The sequence below is a fragment of the Patagioenas fasciata genome, chromosome Z (genome assembly GCF_037038585.1).
Source record: "Patagioenas fasciata isolate bPatFas1 chromosome Z, bPatFas1.hap1, whole genome shotgun sequence".
In the NCBI taxonomy this organism is placed as follows: Eukaryota; Metazoa; Chordata; class Aves; order Columbiformes; family Columbidae; genus Patagioenas; species Patagioenas fasciata.
In genome coordinates, this window is record NC_092560.1 from 56,017,430 (window position 1) to 56,043,537 (window position 26,108).

Here is a 26,108-nt window from a genome sequence, read left to right on the forward strand (position 1 = left end):
TTTAAACACAGAACTATTTTCTCCCCATTTAGCTTTTTGGTGAAACTAGCTCCAGAACACACAACTCCAAAACACTAAGACACAACCTGTCTGATAAAGCTAAATACTACTTACATGGATAGTGTGTCCTCCAATCACTGTGCAATCATTCTTGATAATAATTAATCTGGGACTTGATTGGTCTTAGTATTCAGTTGTGGCTGTTCTTTGTCAACCATCAACTACAAGGTTCCTGACAGCAACTAGGCAATCCAGATGGGACCAGTTTTTTCCCTGTATTGTATGTGGACAATAGATTTATCACCGATCATTCAGATCCTTGACACTTCCTTCAGAAGGCTTTTTTTAACTGCCATTACCAATCTGGACTGCTCTGAGATAAAGCTAGCACACACCGTGCACTTCCTGAGAAACATCTTTTTCCTGATTACTGAAGACAAATGGGATGTCAGTCAGACTTTCTTTTCGTGATATGACATACTCCATTTAAATCCCAATACTCACCCAGAAGTGGCCAAGACTGCTTCATTATGAAGCACAAGAAAAAAGTACTGGCTCAAACCACACCATATGTTTTAAAATCTATCATTGAGAGTTAATTTATAAAGAAAGCCAGTGGAACCAACACTCCTACCAAACAGGCTAAGCAACACATGATCCCTAGACTGCTGGTGAGATGCTTCTTTCCTCACTCCCTTCCCTCTACCATCACACATACACACAGCCACATTACTGAGAGAATGCAGGTGCTAAAGCCGTCAATATCTAACAAAACCACATGCCTGAAGAGTTGGATTCTATACTAGAAAGACTTGTAACAGAGAATGCTGGTTTACAGTCACAGATAAACAGTAACTGAACATTTATAAATTATTATATTGTAGTTACTACAGACACCAATTTCTTTTAGAGACAACAGAACCTAAATAACTTCTCCTTAAAGGGAAGGATGCTTCTTTAAGGGGGGGGGAAAAAAAAAAAAAGGAGACTAGATCTTGAATGCCAAGCTTTTTCCCCTTTTTGTAGCTGCTACATGTGATTTTTCTGGACAACTCATGAATACATACCGCATGGCTCTCAGTGCAGTTTTGTATGCCAATTCAGCATCATGAGGTAGGAGAGAGGTAAAGAGATACTTGGCAAATGTGTGCATTGGAACGCTCTCTCGATGGATGACTTCACCTAAACCACTATATGGTCCAGCTGCAGAAAAGAGAAAGAGAATTTCAGCTTTTACATACTACTAAAACCCAATTTCTGACCTTTATAAACACTGACTATACCTTCAGGTAGAATTGGTATTAAAAGACAGAATTTGCTGTACAAAAGGTAAAGTTATATTGCTCTTTTCTATGAAATATATTACAAGCATATCATATATGTATTACATAACATATCACAATGAATTACAAGCATATTAAATAACATATATTGAGACAACTAGACTGAAAATTGTATAGTACTAAGTGAACTACCCATGCACATACAAAGGAATGAATGTTTCCAGTGCTCCATAGGGCTCATTCAGCAAGCCTATACGTTATGCAAAAGTAGAAAGCGATAATCCTAGCTTTACCTCCATGTGGTTATATTGTGCATATGAATGCCTAAGCAGCTTGCTGCTGTGTGACTGCTTTATCACAAATCCACCAGAAAAAAGAAGAGTGGTTACAGTGGAAAAATGCATATCTTAAATTGAAGTTACATAACCAATCACTATAGCAGCAGATGAACCCTATCAACATCTCACCTGACACTAGGCATTTAAATAACCCTTTGGCCTGGACTTTGTCTCCAGAGAAGACTAGGTCAGATCTTCCAACAAAGCTGGTTTTGTTAGTCCATTATAGCCACAGGGTCTTAAAGATCATATTTGTTCTGGGAAAATTATTCCCATTGTTGGGGCAATGGATTTTGTTTGCACTCAGTGCAGCCAGTTCAACTTCATAACAGCAGTGTCAAGAAGTTAAATGCAACTACCTCCTTGCCGAGTTCTGGATGTTCACCATGCATACAAATCCCATTTTTACATTTTTTCTGCAACCTTAAGACTATAATTCCTGTTAAACGGAAAACTGTTTCAAACAGTTTTTGACTTCAGTGACTACAGGTTCAAGACACAGAATAAGGATCTTACATTAAGTACTACTGCACTGCTATTGCACAGATAGCAGACAGCAGTCCTAGAAGTTACTATTACTTCTTCTACTAGATACTCCAACCCCATGACGCTTGGATGAATGATCACATGAGCACACTTCTTTGCTACACTTACACGTCATTCAAACAGCTTCCAGCAGTGGTTCAAACTAACATGGCAAACTCTACACTGAAGCAGACAAGGAGAGCAGGCAAGGAGAAACAGACAGGCTTTTTCAGCCATGTTTTCCTTGCTGGTGGCTTAGCACAACATGCAAAGATAAAAATCACTAGGCATGAAAAAATTCTGAGCTCTATAGGTGGGCATTTCTGAAGACTGGGCCTGATTACAAAGGAAATGTCAATGAAGATTTAGTAGTTGACAGTGTGTCTCAGAATAATTTAAAATGAAGTTGAAAGCCTTTCAAAACTGGCTGGCATTGCTTCAATGAAAGAAGCCATTTCATGTATGTTTGCCAGTTGGTGGTCCAGTCAGAAACTCAGTTAAGACACAAAGAATACGCGACAAAGCATTTATATGAAAATATATTCTGCTGTTAACTTTGCAGTGAGGCAAAAATATTAGAACAGTTCTTGCAAAACAGTCTTAGGTTCCACTTTCCCACACACTCAAATGGTAGCTACATGCAGCATGTATTAATCTGCATTAACAGCATGGAAATCAGCTTAATATTGGATTAAGCTTTCTTTATTATATCTACAGGACTTTAACTATAAAACCACAATTGATATGATTAGCATCTTAAATCACTGCACAGTTTTTCTTCCATGTGAGCCATCAGTTTCTGCCTAACCTATAGTAAACTGAAGCTATTGCAGGAAGGAAATTTGTCATCACACAGTAATGCTAGATCATTGCTGCACACTGCTCACCACAGCAATTTTGTATGCAGCTCTATTAGCAGATTTCCTGCTATGATCACTTGCTTGCTACTTTAAGAAAACATTGAGACAATTTCAGTGATCAATTAGTAAACTAGAATTTTCAGAGAACACTTGAGAGAAATCCTGTCTTCTCCACATAAAATGTTCTTACCAGTTAACAGATGCAGCAAATTGATTTTATAATCCATAGGATGCCTGTATAGTGGTTAATAGCTGGATCCAGCAAGCAACTGTTCTTGTCCAAAGGCCATAAAGCAGCAGTATAGCCACACTACAATGGAAACTCTCCCCATGATGTGGCTTGTCTGCAGTTTCAAATGGCACCATCAGTAGGTATCAAAGTCTTTAGGGTTCTGGGCAAAAACAGTGACTCAAAGCTGAGAACCCTAAACAAGATATTGCATCTCTTCCATTAAAGAGGAAATTTTAAAAATATGTCTTCCAGAAAGAAAGCAAAACCTGACTGCTGTGTAACAGCCTTTACAACCTATCTAGAGCAGCAACCACACTCCCCACCATCCTGTGGGCAAGCACTCAAAACCTGGACCATGCCTTTGGCTAACTGGTTCAATCTAAAGTTTTTTATTTCATTTCAAAAAACAAAAACCAGAAGGAGCCTCAGAACCCACGAGAATACTCTCCAAACATCAAGCTTAAGTGTTACATGTTAAGCCTTTTTAAAAGCTAGGGCAAAAATATGTGCTTTTTAATAAAGATTTTATTGCAGCCCACCAGCTAATTCCCAAAGACAAATTGTCTTAGTCAAAATTTAGTCACAAAATCAGGCCTTAAGCCTCAATATTTGACCACTTATTTCTGTTTTCACATGATATCTGAAGTATATTTGATTTTTGTAAGAGATGGGAGTTCTACATCAAAAACACACTGGAAGTATGTAAGAGTGTTTCCACTGGAATACTAATTGTGTGTGCCTGTGTAAATGAAGACAGTTTAAAGCAGTTAGCATCTATATTGAGCTACCTTCTAATAGGAAGACTGCTTGTTTTCGAAAAATCTTCACCAGAGTATCATCCAATTCAATTTCCTGTAGCTTAGAAATGAGCTGCTCCTCATTTCGACAAACCTTCTCTTGTGCATACAAGCCATCTGGCATTATTCGTTGCTGTCCCAGCCCTATCAACGCTACTTCCACAGCCAGCGTTAAGTAAGATTCCCCTTCTTCTAAGAACTTGTGTGCAGGCAGGTGCTGGTACTCCAGGGATTTGCATTGCCCCATGTTCTCTGTAAGGGGTGACAAAAAGATAACAGATCAGCAAAACATTCTAACCCATAATATGCCTATAACTCCGCATTTACAAATACACCCTCTGTCAGTACTTATTTTTTAAAACAATTTAAATTATTACTGCAGTGTCAAGATCCAATGATCCAATCTAAAATTCCACATGACAGAAATCCATCCAATTCCACATGGCAGAAATACACAAAACAATTAGGTTTTAGACAATCCACTCAAGTAAGAGTTTTCATTTTTAAACTGCAAGATTCAGAGAAAGGCAGTTTCTCCAGCTTTGTGTTAATAAGGCCAAAACTGGAAGATCCATTTCAATTTTTCTTCCCCCACCAATTTCTGCATCTCCTTAAAGCCTTGATGTGTAAGAGGAAAGAAAAGGTGCTAATACACCTGCAGAGATTTTTGTTGAAGCTATTAGGACTGTGCAAATACAACAGGTCTGGCAACTCCACAACTTTAAGGCATCCTCTGTTTGCTAGCACTCTCTTCAGGTTTTTTATTGTTACAGTTAAATTTATGATAAAATATATATTATTAACACTAGAAGTCTTACTTTTAGTAAAAACTACATGTAAATTTCAAACAGACCAAGCCATAGATTCTCTAAAGAATACTACCAATTCATTTGGCACTTAACAGACACACCACATGACAAAACTCTATGCAAACCTGTAGCACTTTACAGTCTAATTTGGGAATAAAAAGTTATAATTAACAGATGTAAGCAGATGGACAACTACAACAAATAAGAAGGCTGAATGCATTTGGTCAATTGCATATGCGTGTGTAGGAGGAAGTTACTTTTCAACACACACTGGTTTCATTTCATGGGGCTGTGGTGGTTTTTTTGGTTTTTGTTTTGTTTGGGTTTTTGTGTGTGTGTGTGTGTGTGTTTTTCTTTGTTTGTTTGGGTTTTTTTTTGTAATTGCAAAGAATCTGATTTCCAATTTCTTTTAATTAAAAGTTCTTCTAGAAGTGGTGGATGTGGAATTAGAAATTTATTGAAGAAAAATCTAATTGAATAATTAGAGTTTTGAAGCAAAGCTCCAAGAAGATTGCAGATGTTCATATGAAAGAGCTACAAGCAGAGGGATGAATCCAGTTTCTGTCTACACAGGTGGTGATAAGAAGCTGTCACAGAGGTAGAAAGAGACCAAGCATAAGAAATTAATCAGTTAAACTCCTGGGAAGCAAATACTGAAATTAAAATGGGCGTACACATCCTATCCTAAACCACGCTACTTTAGAAATCATATAATTTACCAACTACGTATGTCATCAATTTGAAGTACTATGTACACTTGCAGCTAAGAAGTTTAATAACATCCTGGGCTGCACTAGAAGTGCTGCCAGCAGGTCAAGGGAGGTGACTCTTTTCCTCCGCTCAGCACTGGTGAGCCCACACCTGGAGTGCTCTGTCCAGCTGTGGGCTCCCCAGTACATGGACATACTGGAGCAGATTCAGTGTGGGGCCACAAAGCTGATCAAAGGATCGCAGCATCTCTCATATAATGAGAGCAAGACAGGTAGGGTTATTTAGCCTGGAAAAGAGAAGGCTCAGGAGGATCTTACCAAAATGTACAAATATCTGATGGGAGATTGTAAAGAAGACAGTGCCAGACTCTTCTCAGTGGTATCCTGCGACAGGACAAGAGGTAATGGGCACAAACTGAAATACAGGAAATTCGATCTGAGCATAAGAAAATACTGTTTTATTGTGAGAGTGGTTGAACGCTGCAAGAGGCTGCCCAGAAAGGCTGTAGTTATAACCATTCTTGGAGTCATTCAAAACCCAACTGGACATAGTCCTGGGCAACCAGGTGACCCTGCTCTGAGCAGATCAGCTGGACAAGGTGATCTCCATATGTGCCTTCCAACCTCAAACGTTCTGTGATTCCCTGCGACTTCTCAGAAAGAGGACATGTGGAAAGGCCTGCTGCTATAAAGTCTTATTTGGTTTTAAGTGTGAAATATGGAATTGTGTTCAAGAATGAGTAACTGGTAATTAAGTGCTGTAACATTTTACCTTAAACATTTTTTCTTCCTTGTGTTTTCTTAAGGAAAGCAAATATGAGTTCTTACATTGTAAGAACATTGGTTTTGAAGCTTATTCACGAAGACAAGATAGAAAAATGCCTCCAGTGAATGACGATGTATGGAAGATTGCTCCCTTTGCTTGGCCTTACCCATGAAGTCTGAGAATCCATGGAAGCTCTCATCATCCACTCTGCAGGCTTCCATAAGGCTACTGAAGAGAGTGCCAATGGGGTCCAAAGGGTGTCCCACCCAACCTTCAAGATTTGTTATTGAGGTTACTCCTCTGTGGAGAAGTTCTGTGACAGAAAAGAGGGAGGGAGAGTGAGCACATTAGCTCCTCAAAACAATTATAAAAGTAAAACTGATTAAAATGCTCTCAGTACAAAATTAAAAGTATTTCCAGTAACTTCTGCTTAAAAGGAAAAAATAGTATATTTCAGGGTAAATTAACTGTCCTTTGGAAATACGTTGAAAGAGAAAAAAAAAAAAAAAGAACAACGGCCAAACAGCATTTTAAGCACTAGCAAATATTATGGGTCAAAAATTGCAACCATAGTGTCTTCTAAAATCTCCTACTTCATATTACAGCAAAGAATTTCTGTAAAATATTCACAACTTTTTCCTCACTCAACAAGATGTAGTACCATTTTTACATTTTAAGTTTAGCTGATGGCTCTGAAGTAAATGAAAATATTCTAAAATTTGTTCTGTTTTTATAAATAAAGTATAAGCTTATCTTGCATCTAAATATTTATTGAAGTAATAAACTCACAATAACATCTCCTTTAAAAAAATAATATGGTTAAATGACATATACAAGAAAAATTAGTCCTTTAAGTGGAGCAAGTAGTTTTTTTGCCATTCTAAAATGTCAGTCAACAAATACCTTCATGAATACATTGTTTTGTAGTCCCCACCCATCATTCAGTTAGAACATGGAATAATTGTTTAGCACAGTGAACTGAAGAAATAGATGCCCCAGATACCTTTTTTTTACTAAGAGTCTTATTGCAACAGCTCCCCTTTGACTCCAACTTGACTCCAACTCCTAGACACATACACACAACTAACTATGAGATGTCAGATACATTATGGGTGAGACCATCTAAAAACTTTATACAAGCCATTATGGATGCTCCATTTCTCTGCCTCTTACACACGTGCTTCCGTTCTCTCTTGTCCAAAAAGTGCAATCATTCTGATTGACCATATGTATTACAACAGAGCTCTAAAATCCTGCTTCTTGCCTAATTAAATGTGTAGAGATACAAAAGGAAAACAAAGCCACACAGTTGAGCTTTGTTTGGTTGGTTTTGTTTGGTTGTTTTTTTCGTTGGTTTTGTTTGTTTGTTTTAAAGAATCCAGTGATACACAATATGAAAAACAAACAAGTAAATCATTGTCTTACTAACAAACAGCATGTGCTAAAGACAACGGGCAGAAGTAACATTACCAAAAAGGATTTATCACAGTGACTTATTACTGACTCATTTGTTTAATCTACTGTGCCTACTGATGAGCTGCACTCGTATCATGTCAAAAAAAGGCTTCAGTCCTCCAGTCATGTAGACATTTAACTTTAAATCATGCAAGTGGTTACACAGGTGTCAGATCAGTCACATGAATAAAAGCTAAGTAGAAGCATGTGGTGTTTGCTGAACTAAAGCCTAAAGCTGAGCTGTAGCTGCAGAATTCATCTGCTCATAGACAAGACCAACACATCTTGTGGTATTAAACAAGTATTCTTTTAAATTTCACACGTTAGAGGAAAAAAAAGGAAAAAAAGCGGTGAGTGACAACACAGAAACAACAAACATTTGTTTCAGGGCAGGCTGGATCACATTTCATACACTCCATTCTTTATTTATAACAGTAGAATATTAGTTGACAGCTACAGAAGCTACTAACAGGAAAAGGAACTTATCAGAAGTATTGAGTGTCTAGATACTGCATTAGCAGTTGGGAATGAAAAGGAGCAGTACTGTGGCCAGCAGACTTGCAGCAGACCCTTCACACCTGCCAGTGGCACCTACACACACACACAATGAATGATACAAGTCCCTCCTTTCTTGACCCCCCCAGTCTGAGAAGCTAAAAATGCTGCAAAGGCTTTAAGGGAATACTTGTTAAGAACAGATACATTACATGATAAAAAGACCTAGCAAATTCTCCTAAGTAGTAATACAAAGTGCTCTTAGGTTTTTTTGAACACTGTTGTAGATACAAGATTCTGACAAAACCTTTCTTGGCTATCATGAAAAAAAAAATGGAGGCACACAGGAACTACCAGCTAACTTTTTTTTTTTTTTTTTCAGTCCGGTGTCTACCTTATCCTCTAAATGCTTATTTCTGGAAAAACATCTGAGCACATACAAATTAAGAATTTGCACATATAATTTCACATTGGTATTTTTGCCTAGAATGCATGAGAATGCACATGGTTAAGAGTAGCAATGAAGATTTAAAATAAAATTTGAATTAAGGGATTCCTGTAGCAGCTAAGAAAGCAATTCCAGTTTTTTCCATGTGCATTCTTCAAACACATAAGCCATCCCCTTCTTCTACTGCCTCCTCAAACCAATGACAAAGTTCAGTGTGGGATTACTTTGGGTAACAAGGATCACGTGGCATAGAAACTGTGTCTAAAGAAAAATGTTCCTTCAAAAACATGAGGTAGTCCTCAGAGGAACACCATGGAACGTTTTATTAAAAAACATGTTTCAAAAACACACAAAAAAGCAATTCACCTCTATTCAGAAACACTAAAATGTTAAGCATTGTAAGAGATTCATTGGGAACAAACTGCCCAATTTGATGAATTTCCACAGTGCAGACCTTGCCTCATTGTTACCCTCACTGTCAGCCTCAGGTTACTGCCTGAGAAATACACAGTTCAGCTAAATTATATGTCAGAGAAAAATATTATTTTAAACACCTGACATGCCAAATGCAAAGCTCTGTTTAAAAGCCTGTAAAGTTACACAGGGTGAATATTTTTACTGTGTAACCAAAAACCCTGACTGGGACGAAGGCTCCACCATGCCAGACATATTTCAGAAGGCAGAATGCCTCTGACATCTAGAATGTGACATCACCAAAGAATTCAAGTCACCTCTTTTGCTTTAGTTTCAAAACCGGTTTTCTCATGCAAAGTTCCAGTCCGGTGTTACTATCAGCTCTGCACGTCCTTTGCCCTTCTGTCTTCCCCACATTTACCTTTCTTCTGAGCCCGGAACATTTCCAGCTGTTTCTGCTGCTGCCTTCTTAGGGTATTAACAATAGCTATTGCTAGCCTCAGTGCTTCTCGTGGGTATCCATGAGATCGTAACGCATCCACCCTCGCACAGGCTGTAGGAACATGTTCTAAAATGGAGAAAATAATTGAGGAATCGCAATGCTTCCATGTGTGCAACGGTCTGTTTTGCTAGGTTACTCAAAAGAGCTTTTTTTGTTTGGCTGGTTGGTTTGTTTTTGTTTTTAAAAGTATGCAAGAGAGACTTAAAGGACTACTTCTGAGCCAGCATTTCAAGGGAGCCTCTGTTCTTTTTGCCAGGCTTTTCATTCATCTCCCCACCATCCCCCAAAAAATAATGCCATAGAAAATGAACAAAGCAGCAAGTCATGGAAATGTCTTTCCGGTTTAGCCACTTACCATGCCAGAGGGGCCACCCGTGAGAGTCAAAGAGTGAGTTTTCAGTGTCGTCATGGTAACAGTAGTTGGTGTATAGGTCGCTGTTGATAATGTGCTGTAAGTGGCTGTCCTGCCAGTGCAGATCGCATGCCTCAATGGCTCGAGTGAACACCGTCCGATGCGGCCTGTTCGATGAATCTATCATTTTCACAAGTTCAGAAAGCTACATCAGATTTTAGTCATTCATATGTGAATCAGTTATTCACAGTATTCTTGCCTTCTGCCTATTCACCATCCCCCAGCTGAGGGCAGCCCGCCTCACACCCCTCTGCACCGAGCAGCCGCCAGATGACATTTCGCATCCTATTGCTACCCAACAGCTTGGATGAAGTGTGCGCCATTCACTTCACATTCAGAGAGATCTACAAACCAGCACAGCTGATGCTAAACAGGACTTTGCAGAGAGACAGTTAGAGATGAAGGACATTCAACAGGACATACAGAACTCCCCTAAAAACAAACTAGAAAGTATGGCACGCAGCTACTCAAGCATCCCCAGCTTCTCTCCTCCTCACAGAGCTGCCAGGATGGAGGGATGGATAAACATCGCATGAAAGATTTTTAGTATTTCTCTTTGAGAAGTAACATTAACTTTGAACAATTGTATAATTTGTCATAAACATATACAAATATGGTAAAGAAAGTGAGGTACTGAGGCCATGGGACTGACACAATCCTTACTGGACACCTTCCTATGGCAAAATCACTCTGACACAGCACTGCCTATGATTGTTGAGATGCCATGTCAGAGTCACCACTAGCCTGCCCAGGTTGGGCTGAACATCACAAGATACAGAAAGCAAAACACCTCTATAGGGAGTTACATGCTGAATGAACTTCTCTCCCCAGCTAGCTGTGGGATATGTAATCTTCCAAGAAACATGGAAAACCCCATCTAAGTCCAAATCTGTCACCTCCCATGCCACCTCCCAAGCACTTAACTTTATTGTAATTACATTAAATACATATCAAAATACTGGGGGTTTTGAGAATTATTAAGTGCTTTTTCCCAGATAAGTATCCTGCATCTTCTCCAGTTACTAGCAAAGTAGCCATCTTTGCTTGAAGGGGACTGAATAAGGCTTCTTTCAGATTTGATAATGGCATTTTACATTAGAAAGCATGACATCGAGTAAGAAGTGACACCTCCTCCAAGACAGCAGTGTTGCTTCTGATTCCCCCCTACACCTGGCAACGCAGACTGCACATACAGAGCACATCTCACAGATAGCTGCTTTAGTTTCTCACACACAAGTTCAATGTAGTTGCAATATAAATAAACAGGTATCAAAGGCTTTATAACTGCCAAAAAAACCCAAACAAGAAAAAAAACCCAGCAGCAGAAGGAATACAAGATCACAGCCAAGAAAAGAAACAATAGGCTTTTACATTACATATTTCAGGACACCAAATTTTCATTCAACACATATTTAGAAGGACCAAATGAAACGTTAGAAGACCTAACTAAACACAAATACTTGAACACATTGTGGCCCCAGCACAAAAAGCCCACCTATTAATCCTTTCTGCAAGGATAGTATTAGTGAAAATAAGTTCGGCTGGTCAATCCTCAACAGGAAAGTTACTTGTCCCAGAAAGGAATGCTGAATTTTGTAGGCTAGAGTATATAAGATAGAGGTTATAATACATGTTGCAAGTCAGTGCATATGTTTAGGCTCACCTTGGTTAGCATTTGCACCCTGAGGCAAAGCATTGGTTAAATTGGGCAGCTCGTTTCCATGGTTTCCATCTTCCCAGGGACAAACATCCACACTGTTCCATTTTTTCAGCTGTTTTAGCCAACTGGCCTTCTGCTCCAACTTGCAGTGGGGATTTAAGACTATACACATCCACAGAGCACCTGATTTTAAAAAAATCGCTAAATTACGTTTTCTATTAAAAAAGCAGCAGCCAATGACTAATTGCAAACTTCTATACTGTAACACTTCTTCTGCCCTCAAAAGCTACACTGCTTGCTTCCCAGCTACACCTAATACCAGGCAGACTGAGCTGCCGACACAGGATCTTTGACTCGGCGTATTCCATCTGAAGCAGCTGAAAGACGGTACCAAGCCAGCCTTCTCAATTAAAAGGCAGTAAGTGTATTAGAAAATCCAGAGTTCACAATGTGTGACAGACAGGAACATCAGTCAAAAGCAAACAGGAATTCACATAAAGTTACAGCAAGAAATGACCCAAGTTTTTATTCTAATTTTTGTACCAGAACCAAATGTTTTCTATGAACAAGAACTATGTATTTTCCAGTATCACATTACAGGAACCAAAGTAGTGCATTAGTATGATACGTGTTGTGTAAGCATATACTTCTACACTTGGAAACCAGTTGACTTATGTAACTCTGGGTCTCAGAGATCCAGTAAACACTGGTTTTATACAGTCTAATGGGAATAAAACATTTTTACTGCAATTACTTCTGTAATTTGGTTACACTGGAAACTTGTTGTACATTTTTTGTTTGCAGAGCTAGAAGGAAAACTAATTTGTGCTGACATTTCACACATACCATCACTTTGGAACCTGCTCCCTGAGACTATAGAGCAGGGCAGACATAAATACATCAGGGCCTCTAGCAACAACTTTCAAATGGAAACGTTTTTCTCTAAATCAGCAGTCTCTTCATCAGTGTGAACTTCAACAGAAGCATGAAGGCATCTGAAAGTACTGTTTAGCAACAGTTAATTTACTCATTAAGAACATGCCTTGTATATTACAAGAGATATAGAATATAAGGCTTGAACTATGCAATCTTCATGACATGCTGAAAAAAAATGCAGCTGGTTCTTCTAGTATAATCAAATTCTCATATTCAAGTGTTCTTTTGCTAACTAAGAATGCAAAATTGATATGCAGAGCACAGTCCATCACATTACATTCATTCCTGAAGTAACGTGGTCTGTCACTATCCCACAACACAGGAGCCATTGAAAACACAGCTTGATCCTTAAGGTTGCAAATCCCCTGCTATTCAGATCAATATAGAGTAGGGGAGCAATATTAAAGAAATCTAAAAACTACAGTATATGATATGGCACACCGCAAAACACCAGAGAGACACTACTCTACTGCAGATTATTACTGCACAGTAGCTGAATCCTGTACAGCGGGTGTTTTTTGTTTTGGTTTGGTGGTCTGTCCCCTCCTTACCCCCCAGTGTCTGAAGCTTACAATAAGAGTGAATAATGACAACAATACTATTTTCAAAAACTTATTTTAAAATCAAATCAGATGACATTCTTTAGACACACTCATTAACACACTTCACTCTCTGAACAGAGTCAAATTATAACTGGTTCTTCTTATTAGGCATTAATGCATTCAGTACTGCCCAAGACAGAATGACTTGCAATCTGCAGAACAAAACAGAAGATGAGGCATATTGGAAAGCCTTGGAGAATAGTTAACTCGGGCTTGCTTATTTATTTTCAAAATCAAGTATCATTTGAGGGCACTATGGAGACACCATACCTCTCAGCATCTAAAAAAAGAATAAAAATAAGACAATTTAATACTTTGTTAACCAGATTCCCAGTGTTTTCAGACTCAAGCCAAAGCAGAGTGGAATACCTTAACCACAATTGCTAAGTAACTCAATCATTCAGCAAGGCAGAAGACACACTACTGATTATACCATGGCCCTACAAAATGAGTGGCCTTTTCTTTTTCCACATCTCAGAAACAACACTAGAAGCAAAGGAATTCAGTTGCCTCTTCAGAAGCTCCTCTCTGCGTGTGGTACATCTAAGAGGCAGGAGAGGCAACAGATACCCTGAAGTACCAAAATCCTTTAAAAACTTTTGTTTAAAGAGGAAAACTATGTCAAGCATAACTACATTGTTAGCAGTGCAGTCTCAGAAACCCAGGCTATTTTTATGCAAACGAAGCAAATGGGAAAGTGTATTTCTAATAAACCCCACACAAGACACTTCGAATTTCAATAAAACCCAACTGCACCCTTCTCCTATTGACTTCAGGGCAACCTGCATGCACATCTGAGATCTCCCTCTGCTTTCATGGCTGCCTGGCTCCTTGCAGGAGGAGTGAGAGACAGAACTCCCCCATCAGAAAAGAAGGGAACAGAAAGAGCCTCAGGCTCAGCTCCTGTAGCCTACAAAGGCCACCATCTGGGAGAACAATGCATAATGCCAGTGATCCCAGACTCTTCAGCCTGTTTGGGTTTCTAGGTTTTTCAGCTGGGTTTTTTCTCCCCCGCTGCCCGCTTCCTGCCCATGTTTGTGCATTTGCCTGTACTCATATTTCTTCCTCCTCCTGCTCCCTAAGCGCCTTCCCCCTCCCCTGACATCTGCTCCATACTGGCTCTTTCAATTCACTGGTTCCTGCCCCGCTCCTAGCACTGAGAAGTCTAACGAAAATGTTCACTTGTGCCCAGATTTTTACCATGTGCCAACTGGAAGGAGCCTGGAGGGCATTCTTTCTATTTCACTCTGATGCTTCTCAGTGTAAGGGCCTCTGAGCTGGCCCTTAAATGTCACCACCAGACTGAAGGCTTACATTGGCCACAAAGAAGATTCTCTATTTTCTGTCCAATGGTTCCTATACAGGGAAACTGCTGGTGCTTACCCCTTACTACAGATATGGTTCATGAAAAAACAAAGGGCTGCTGCCCACAATTTGTGGGGAAAGTATCTGAATCCATTTCCAGTGACTTCAGCCTGGAAACTGCTGTTGGCAACAGTCTATACTCAAAAGAAGTTTCCCAAAATACATTCCTGGCATTCTCAAATTTACCTGTTTGACTAGATTTTATGATGTCACCATTACCACCTGCAAAATGAGCAAATGCCTCATTAAATAGCAAACACATAACAACAGCAAAGCAGGTAATGTGTTTGTGTTTCCATGCTCTATTTGTCTAACAGCACTCTCTTCTTCCTGTCTCCTGTTCCCCAGGTACCAGATGTCTTTTCATACAGGTTCTCAGCAGGCTGACACATCTTTCCCCCTGAACTACAGGCTACTAAACTAAACCTGAAGTTCTGATTTGGATCCCTTGATTGTGACCTACAGCTTTCCAATACAAAACTCCTCACAGCACAGTGGCAAAATGATCACAATCCAATATATAAAAAAATTTTCCCCCAGAAGATAATTGGAAAATAAGACATGCTGCAACTCCAATTTGATATTAACTTCACAAGGGAATGAATGTTAGAACTGCCACATCGCAGCGAAGAGTTGCCTATTTTGGTTCAACACTAATCCTCCTGACCTGGAAAAAGACAGCTTTACTAAAGCAGACCTTCAATTCAGACAGCCCTCCTTTTGAAAATGTATGGCTGGTAGTTTTCCGTTTCTCAGTAGATATCTACACCCTTGAATTCACAGGGAGAAAGGGACAGCACACCTTTACACTGATTAGGATTTATACATGCTAACTGAAAAACATGAAGAAGTACTCAGTCACTGTAAAAGTAGGTGTTGTAATAATTACACAACCTGTGTATGCATGTAATCATGAAGCCAAAAGAGGTGCAAGGAACACAGAAAGATTCTCCCAAGAGATTAATCACTTTCATAAATCCCATTATATTTTTCTCTTGCCCCAGTAAATGAGAAGGTGGTGATGGAAAGTTTTACTGGGGAGCTAGGACACTGACCATGACTGAAAAGCCAGTGAACAATTCTGCTTGACTGATTAGTCTTCCCAAGAAATCTGCTTCTCCTAGAAATATTATGCTACTCAGTTAGGGTTGCTGTATAGCTACGCTCAGGTCCGCATTTCCACGTCTACAATACCTGTGTAATCAATGGCTATGACTTTGGCTTTGCTTTTTTTTTTTAACTATACTTAGGATCAATCTATTCATTTGCAAAATTAAAATATGCAAGAAATAGAAGCTTCTTTGCTCTTCCCCTTAATGAGCACCTCTTTCTTAAAAGAAAAACACCATAAGCTACCAGGTAAGTAGCACTTGATCATGTCAAAGAAAATGGAGTCAGGTACTCAAGATGATTCCCTTTATGCAACAGATAAATCAGTTTCAGCACTTGCTGCATACTTGCCACTGTGCCCCATTTGAGCATAATCAATTCTATTACAAAAGCATCACTTTCCAGCATATGAAGTGCCAGAAAATAAACAATACTACTTTACAGGGTTCTGTCTCCTAGAAGTATCAACAAAAGATGCTGGAGTGGTTTACATCTGGTTTTTAAACACATATGCACTTACACTGGGACATCCACTAGGAAACCTCAAAGAAGGTAATGTATGGTGTTTATTGCTTCTCAAAGAGAAAGACAAGTGCCTTCAGAATGACTGGCAAAGCCACCTCCTTCCTCCAGGCACAGAGAGATCTCCATCAGAACAAAGCATACTAAGAAGTCCCACTGGAGAATGCTCCAATTAAACAGTTGCTTTTATGGAACAGTGAAGATAGGCAAAGCACTTCAGTGTTGTTCTTGGTAAGAACCGCAAGGAAAAGTACTCTCAGCACTCAGTTGGATCCAAGGTGCAATTTTATTCATAAAAACAATTCCTTAATGCATTATGGTTTCTCTGTGCAGCCTTCAGAAAAAACGGGATTTCTATAGGTGCTGTGTTGGCGAACAGAATGCTTCATTTTGCTCTAATTCATTCTATTACTGAATTAAACTTTGATGTATTGGTCTTGACAAGTGCTTCATGCTGATTGTATTGTGTATGATAGTATAATCACTCCCCATGCATTTCACACTGGCTAGCTGATTAATGCAATAGATTACCTGCAGCACTGATGGCAAGAGGGAATCATTGCCCTTCTGCACGCTAAACTCCGAACACACATTAAGGGAGGCGAGATGTAACCCAGGAACAAAAAAAAAATGCCTAATCCCTTAAAGTTTCCCTTTCTCTCTTGCTGCATACTACAGCTCCATGGGTTAAAGGCACATGTGTATTTGGCTGAGAGGGAATAGGTATTTAAATACTGAGATTCTATTCTAAGCTATCACCAATTACACCCTCTGATCTCTGTGTGAAGTAAAACACTCCTGCTCTCCTCTTCCTACATTTTCAACTTCTAACACAACAGAAAAAGGAATCAAGCAAGCACTCTGTCATTTTGCAGGCAGCCGTTGTTCGGGGTTACGCCTTTTTGAGTTTGTTTTAAAAACTGCTGCATCTTTACAAACACTCTACCATTTGACCAAAGGGTTTCATGTAACAACAGAAATCTGTTTGAAAGGAGCAGTTTACAATATCATAGTCCAAGTATACAATCCAAAAGAGCACTTAGGATTTGTCACATGTCCATCAGATGCTCCTCTATGCACCTATAGTACCCCTACAACGTAACCACCACAAGACGACACGAGCTATTAGTCTACAAAGCTAGAGGAAAGCGTAAAGTAGCTGCTAATGAATCTCACAGATGAACTTCCCTATTATTCACAAAACCATTCGTTTGTTAAGGAAGAATAAATTGAAGGTAAAAGCGTTGCTAATACTAGCACATATAGTACAAAATCACTCCCTTATGAGTATCTTTATACGTTTCATCACAATTTTAACTAGTTGCTGATATTTACAGCTAGGTGGTGAAGAAAACATATGCTCCTCCTCAAAAGAGGGATCAGATATTTTATCAAATATTTTAACTGGTTATACACTCTCAGCAGTCACAGTCTATTTTCAGAGATTTTGATGAATTTCAGAAGAAAAGTTAATGTGACTACTAACTGTAAACACACTAACATACCTCTATTTTAATTTATCACTGAGATGAATGAATTCCTCTTACAGTTAACTTTTTTAGGAAGATGCAAAACCAGAAAGTTTGATAAATTCTTCAAACAAACAAGATATTCATAAAAGGATGAAAATACCTCTCAATTTTTAAAAAAGTGAAGCAAGTGCAAACACTCCCTTGCATAGTGGAAGTTCATTAAAAAGTATTATTACCACAAATACGCTCACAGAATGTAAACCTACTGTAACTGGCCAGAGGAACACATTCTGATTTTCCAGTTGTAACTCTTTCCTACTCTAAGATTTCCTGAGTTACTTTAGTCTTCCAGTCCAAAAGTGATTGTTGAGTTTTTACAAAAACAGCATACTTCAATATCAGCACAGCTCCTGGTTAGCTGGTCTAGCGCCTGGCTACCACAACTCAAAATTCTAAGCTTATTTCTGGTTTTCTAGTTACATTTGTCTGGATCCAATTACAATCTTCAGCTAACTTTTGTTTGTCTGGCAGAAGTGTCTTCCCTATCCTTTTTTAAGTCTACATAGATACCTTAAATTATGTAGGCTTTCCTTTGTCTTGCTTTGATAGACAAGCAGACTGACACCTCTCACTTTAAATTACTTTTCCAATTTCAGCTGTTTTTCCAGTATCTATTCAAGACATAAAACTGGAAAATATCACAAGGCCAGGTAGTTGGACCATAGCAAAACTCAAAGAAACCAGTGAAGATTCAGCAATTCCTCTCCATAAATATATTATTTCTCTCTAGCCTTGGTATTCAGTAGAAGTGGTATTGAAAAATTAAATGGCTGCTTAACATTACTGAATTATTAAAAATAAAGAGAGAAAGGAAAAAAAATGCTAAGTATCAGCTTGGGCTCATAGTAAACCTCTGCCCTTGATCTTGGTAGCCACAATTAAACAGTCAGGGCCATAATGAGTTTTGTAACAACTCCAATACAGAACATTTTTTAGGACATTTTTAAGTAAATCAGTTCAACAACTTAAGAATAAAAACTTCAAAACTGTTTTACTGTGGGTATTTCAAGAAATTTGGCTCGTGTGTAAAACTACTTTCAATTCAAGTGAACTAAATGGAAGTCCAAACTTTCTGTACAGCATTAAAAATGACACCTTCAAGCTATGCTTATAAACTAATTACTTTCCCTATTATTCCTCAAATCTGATAAATGCAATTTAATCACGGGAAAGAATAATCTATTTGAAAATAGCTCCCACTTACTGTTATACTCTAGCCTCACATACCCTCATTTCAAATATCATTATGGCACATGTCAATAATGAAGAAGGAAGGAAGTCATCCTCAGAAGACGGACAGAACTCATCTTCACAGAACTGCAGCCTGTCTTAATTCACTGGGGAAATGAGAATGACAGCAACAACTGAGACACTCCGGGCCATGACAGCAATTTATTTAAGTTGTCATCCATAACTCAGGCTTTAAAGCAGCAAATCTGGCTTGTGATGCTAACTCAGAGGTACTGTTAATTTAGTGACTCCAAGAACACAAACCATTCCAATACACTGACATACATCAACAGCTTATTCTGTGAAACAGCAGATGTAACTTTAAGTGCATAAACTGAAAGCACATGTGTTTATCTATTAAGCAAAGACAGTCTACTGGATATGATACAGTTGAAGACACAAATGTGTAAGGCATCACTCTACTCAGAAGTCCCATGATAAAAGATCAAGGGAAATGGTGCAAAGCGCCATCCACTTTGAAACATGGGTCTTCCTACAGCTTTCACTTCAAGGCCAGAATTGTAATACATGGAACTGATTTAACTCAGAAATTTGAAGTTAACTTTACTTTTTACAGGAGCAGGGCATTGGCACTCTCCTTAGCTTTAAAGCAGAATATGATGCAGCTAGAACCTGGGGCCCTCAAAGACATCATGAAAATACAGACATAAGCTTAGCACTCAAATTTGAAACTTAGAGCCTTGCTTATCATTTTCAAAGCACCATAAAATATAGGCAAAAATTATTTTTTTCTGCTGCATAGCTGATCCTAAAAAGACATTACACAAAGTATGCAGCTCCAGAAAAATGGCATTGGAGAACAAAACTTGTAATGAATGCTTAACTTTAGTGATTCTTTTTCATGGCAGCCTTGAAGTAGTCATCAAATCTGGCAGTAGGAAGTAATATCTCTAGGGGTGTATTGGCAACAGCCCCAGTTGCTTTTGTCCTTTTTCCCCTCCACTTATGTACTATGCAGAGATAATCTGTTTAGAACAGCTGGCATGACCCATTCATGTAAGTTTGTGTCTCTAAATACAAACAGAAGGAATGCCTGAGATAGAAATATACATGGAGAATAGCTTTATTTAGTTAAATTTACAAGAATCTAACTTTGTATTTTCTAGAGATAAAGATACACTTTCATCAGAAAAATTCAGAATGGTTTCCAGATCAGAAAAGCATTGTTTAACATTCAATCATCAGTTTGCTCACAGCAATATAGTAATTAAATTTCTCTTAATTAACCTATAATGATTCCTTGCCTAAACTCAACATTTAGAATTAAGTTTTAGATGAGGAACAAAGTGTTACTAATAAAAATTTAGGCAAGATCCTTCAGGAAATATATTGTACTATTTTGCTACATGACATGATCTTGTAAAATGATACATTAGTTTTAAATTAAGACAAAAATGTATCACTCTAATGCAGAAAGTGGCCAAAATACAGGCAAATGTGAACTCGGTGTAGACCATCAGCCCTCTCCAACATTTAAAAAGCTACTCACAACAGGGAAAAGTGCTAGTGAAACACTACCAAGACTACGGCTACTGCAACTAGTAAGGCAAAGACACATTATTCTGCTCAGGAAATATCTTTATGATAACAACCCATTTACTAAGCATAACAGGAAAGACTCTAAGGATATCACTCAGGAAAGCTCTATACCATGAGTGTCATGGCAATACCATGACAGGTTCCTACACTTAAAACCTTTAGGTATCAACAAGCGCTTGAGGTAGACAGGAGAAGTATATGCACTAAAATGGAGGGACAGCCCAGCTACCTTTTAAGTTCTCCTCAACACTGTAAAACAACAGGACCTACAGAGATGAGGATGAGCATGATGCAAACCCAGAACACATTCACCAATTTTATCCACTACCATGCTTTGAAAGAGCTCTTTGGACACACCCTCTTCCCCATGGCATAGCCATCTTATTTTTGTTCCACAAGAAACTAATCCTTGACTTAAGAAAACCAGCGCTCCTCCCACTTAAACAGTGCTTATATATGAAAATGGAGGAAATCTACTGGAAAAGTTTGTTTTGAAACATGCAAATTATGTGAAGTTTCTACATCAGGAAGGCAAGCAAGAGCATATAAATACAATGAAAATGGTAGTTCACAAAAAAAAAAAAAAAAAATCTGATCCTGTAATCTACATGTTGACAAGCTGTTGGGCACCATCATTCTACCAAGCAGTAGATACTTGAGATTCTTCTACTTGACTGTTTTCATCAGATTAAGCATCTGAGATTCAATTTAACAGTTTCAGCTTTATTAAGCTGTCACAAGAGCAGCCTCACTTTGATAACAGTAGCTGGTCCAATTATGGCTTGGTTTAGGGTTGACAAGTATAATGATTCATTCGTGGCACATGAGAAGCAATAAAAGGTTGTTTTGCATTACAGCTTTAAAAATGTGGGCACCTTTTTCATTTAATTTGTCACTTAGCTTTTGCTAAGAGGACATTTAAATTGCAGTAAAAAGCAAATGGGGCTTTTAGTTTAAATGTAATCCCCATATTTAAATTATCTGTAATGGCGCCGTGTTCGAGTGAGAACAGTATTGTTTCACAGTGGGCCCTGAGAGTGACATGTGACATTTGTATTCAGGTCCTGTATTATCCATGTGGCTAAAGGGCTCCGAATTTCATTGCACAGCCAGAAGCCTGCAGAAAACACCAATTAACTTGCATATCCCATTCACTGACAAAACTCAGCCTCCTCTCCATGTCTGGCATCTGGCAGCACTCAACATTTAATTCCAAAGTAGAGCCTCAAAAACATCATGATCCCTGGGCTGCAGCACAAAGTCAAATTTTCCCTTTTTTTTAAGGAAATATTTTCAATTTTGTAGATAACAAGCAACTTTTACTTAATTTTTGATAGATGAATTAATGCTGTAGTAAGATCGTATGGTTCAAACTTCCCTCTAGACTACAAAGGAGGCTAACTGACCTTTTCTTCAAATCAGAGATCTCAGCTCAACAGGCATCAGCAGATATATACTGTGCATTTCCATATCCCCCCATTTTACCGATGTAATTTAATTAAAACGGCAAACCAAGGGGCTTCAGATAATTAATCATTCTGATACACTGAAGTCTTCAACCATGCTCACCAACAGTTAAAACACCTGAAGATCAGCATGTGAGATGTGCCTAGTGAGACACCATTTAAACAACAACACATGAAGACTTCTAACTCTGCTCTAAACTCTGGAAAGTACATTCATGCATTATTGTGGCTAGTTGGAAGTGTTCACCAGCATGTCACTGAAGTTCCACCTAAATTATTCTAGCACAAGAAGCATATTAGCAAGCCTTATAGCATTGACCTGTAACCTTGATGTTTCCAATACTACACCGCTGGAGTTCTGTAAGTAGCATTTAGCTCAACCCATTCTTTGATGTACAATAGGGGAATCTCCTAAGTGAAATTATTATATTCTTCTTCTTGATCTAAAGGCTTAAAAAAACCGACTAGCTAGTTATGTGTAAGGCTTTTTGTTAATGTGAGGCTTTTGAATCATAATATTGCTTATAGAATTAGGACTTTGTATTAGAAAATTTCTAGGTTCATACTTAGATGTGAAGTATTTGTGTTTTTTAGTGGTGGTGGTTTTTTTTTTTATGTTTGTTTTGTGGGATTTAGTTTGTTTTGTTTTAAAATCAGCTCCTTCAAACACTCAAACCCAATCTGGCTTCTTTTGAAGTCAACAATATACCACAAACTTCAACAGGAATTCTGATCAGAGCCCAATGTGTCCTTCCAGTACCCTTCCCAATGCCAGGCAGGAAGCATCAGTTAAGTTCTAATGAAAGGCTCAACTGACCCAGCCAAAGACCAAAGCTGAAGTTTTTTAAGTAACTTAAAAACCTGTGCCAAGATGGAACTGACAAAGTGGCCATATGCCTAGCAGTTGGCATACAGCATACCAGGATAAGCAAGCTAGCCTTTGCTAAGCAGAGTCTGTATTTACATACTTTTTAATGTCCTAAAATTCTCCATAATGACAATGTTAAATTGCTACCTACCTGTGAAATAAATTAGATCATAGATAAAACATTGTTTTTAAACACATTGTGTGCCATTCCCAGATTACTCTGACCACAAGATTAAAAAAAATAAGTATGCAAAGGCCTGTCTCACTCCCTTTATTGATATTTAATTTCTCTGACATCCTAGAAGATGGCAAGACAGGAAGCCATCATTATTTTAGAACATAATGATAATACCGCCCCCCTAAACACAATGTCTGAGTTATCTCTGCCACTACTGGCACAGATTGTATGTTGCCAGGAACATTTTGCTATTCCTTCTGCAGCTTGCTATTGTAACTCTGGTCTCCCTTAAAATCTCCTTGAACTTCTGCATGGTCACATTTTTTAGAGATGCACATTTCACCTGGAAAAAGTCCTGTGTTCCAGAAAAACAAAAGGTAAAATTCAAGCAAACACATGGCAGCAGCTTGTAACCTTCACACAGGGTAAGAGTCAAGCTAGAGAGATTTATCTCATTAACAGCAATTTTGAGGGAACTTTCTAAGCACCAGTGGAAGGAACCCTACTGGTCTGGGGAAGAAATAGACATTTCACAACATAAACATGAGCTGAGGTGGAAGAAACAAGTTAAGTTCTACCCTTATCCTACTACACTACTGAGAAGTGTTTGCAATTGAAACCATAGTACACAATGTATTTTGAGACTGTTATAGGTGGCAGAGTTCAGGACTGAAACAACAGGGTCAGCCTCCGATTGCAAAAACAGCAGCTGAAGTGGTGAGGCTAGAGGCTGCACTGTGGTTTTTGGGGATCAGCATCTATAATTCTGATTAAACAAGGTAAACGAATAAATTCAATTAATCTAAAATATTGCTTATTTGATGTCACAGGCAGAGGGATTCCACCTCCTCTACCTTAAGACAGGTGCTGACAAGAAAATGATGTTAATATGAAACTGATGAAACAAGAAAATTTAACAAAACCTTTCAGGTTTATTGACAGCATGTGGCAAAACTGCTACAGGTAACAGATGGAGAACACATTTCTGCCTCTGCCACCACCTACCAGCTCAACCCACATAAGCAATGAAGCATGAGACCCTCCAGTTTTCAGTACGGTGGGATACAATTCTAATGCATACATGTCCAGCTAAGCATGTGCCCCGCTTGGCAAAAACTGCTATTCCCCAAAAAGACAAGGCATCATAAAAATTGCATACTAAAACAGTTGTTACACTTGAAGACAAAGCAGTTATATCCACACTTTCTTTAACAGAGATTTGCCTGCTCTGATATTAAGGCTTTCCACCACGGAAGTCTATAATCTCAACAGCTAGTGCTTTATTAGCCTAATGCTTCATTTACAGTGAACATAACTTATGATAAACAGGTTTATAACCAGTCTTAGCCCCACCAGTCAACACACAATCAATCATGGTCATCTTTAACCTTTAACAGCAGAAAACTTAAGTTTTGCTTTTGGTGTTTCCTTTCTAAATGAAGAATATTATTCTTGCTTTGATTTAATTTGATATAGTTTGACTTTGGACCTTTAGAATATATCACAAGCTTTATGGTCTTTGATTCTCTTTTCTGCAGTGTTTACATAATGTCCAATGGGGCATCATCTGTTGAGTTTTTTGTTTGCTATTTAATATTTATGTGTTGCATGCCACATAAGTCAGACATAGCAATATTGATCAGAACACATCTCAAGACAGATTCCTTTTCAGTCTACACTGAACATGTCTTTCCAGATTGAGAGTAGAGGTAACCACTCCAAATTCCATAAACCACAAAGTGATTCCATTTAGGCTGTGTGTCTTCACCTTGCTTTGAGAAAGCTGAGACAGCATCCAAAACCTTACTACAGCTAAGACATGCACATTAATCCCTTCACTCATATGCGCAACAAATTACCTTTCAGAAAACCAAATTAGATTTGTCACTGTATTTTAAATAATTTAGGTTGTCTTTTATAACCTTTATCTTCTACACACACACCAATTGGTTTGTTCCAGTACCTTACACCTAGGAAAGCAATGCTTGTTGTTACTTAATATTTTTCCACTCACCTACCCACCTGTAAAATACTGGTGACATTTACGTTCAAGTTGTTTTGAATTTCCTCTCTCTACCACAAACTCCTTTAGATTTTGAGAACTTCTGAAGCAGTAGTTCTAAAGCATGTCAGCAAGTTTTCGCAACACTGTAGAGAAAGTGTCCTCAGACCTTCACAGTTTAAATACTCCTTTCCTATTTCAGTCTCTGTTCCTCCCTCTGTTGTACAACTTATCTGGACACAACTGACCTTTCCTGTAAAGCAGTGTTCATTGTTTTAGCCCTCTGTTATTTGACTTCTTTCCCTCCTCAGTAATGGACTTTTTCTTTGTTGGTATCTTCTTATACAGTTAATTAATATTGTTTTTTTGTTTTCTGTTTCTCTTTAGCTTCTTTCTTAGCCTTTCCACTAGTGGCTTATACACTTACCCTCAGTTGTGTACCTACATTCCTGCTTTTTGCTTAATTCTTTTTAGATTCTCAGCCACTTACAACCTGTTGCAATTGTACTTGTTTCATACCATGCTTCCTCTCCTCCAATGGCAACAGTCTGATGCTGTAGATCAGAAATTCAATTTCACCCAACACTAACTAAAGAAGTGAAACTGCAGAAAACTCTAACCTGCTTTATCTAGTACAATAAATTTTTTCTCCATCCCAAACATGTAATTGTTTCTTCATCATTATACATATGAACACCTAGGTGATTTTGAAGTCTGTGCATTTACCCAGTTCATCCCAGAGCTGTCTATACTTGTCAGTCATTGTAGTTCCTTGTTGTCTCCAAAGCAACAGACGAGGGTCAGCCATGAACTGTTCTGTTATCAACGTCAACATGCGAGCTCCATTTGAATCTCTCATCTTTAGCATCTCTCGCACCTACAAAACAAGTCTTTTAAAACAAACTTGAAAAAAAGAAATCACAATACAGACAGTATGCTGAAGAGCTAAACATTCCACCTCTGTTAAATAATAAAATGTAACTTATAGATCTGATGTGAAATTTTCAAGTAGAAAAAAAAAAAACAGTCTG

General features: G+C 38.4%; 1 protein-coding gene across 3 annotated transcripts in view; it reads right to left on the reverse strand.

Annotated features, from left to right (window-relative positions):
* Positions 1 to 26,108, reverse strand: part of ZSWIM6 (zinc finger SWIM-type containing 6) — a 113,987-nt gene that overhangs the window by 14,542 nt on the left and 73,337 nt on the right. For all 3 annotated transcript variants that reach the window (XM_065860568.2, XM_071802415.1, XM_071802413.1), the window contains exons 4-10: positions 25,804 to 25,954; positions 11,710 to 11,889; positions 9,990 to 10,166; positions 9,554 to 9,700; positions 6,487 to 6,633; positions 4,027 to 4,287; positions 1,068 to 1,203 (exon numbers count right to left, since the gene is read on the reverse strand). In XM_065860568.2, the coding sequence (XP_065716640.1) occupies positions 1,068 to 1,203; positions 4,027 to 4,287; positions 6,487 to 6,633; positions 9,554 to 9,700; positions 9,990 to 10,166; positions 11,710 to 11,889; positions 25,804 to 25,954 (1,199 nt within the window). The remainder of the gene's footprint in view (positions 1 to 1,067; positions 1,204 to 4,026; positions 4,288 to 6,486; positions 6,634 to 9,553; positions 9,701 to 9,989; positions 10,167 to 11,709; positions 11,890 to 25,803; positions 25,955 to 26,108) is intronic.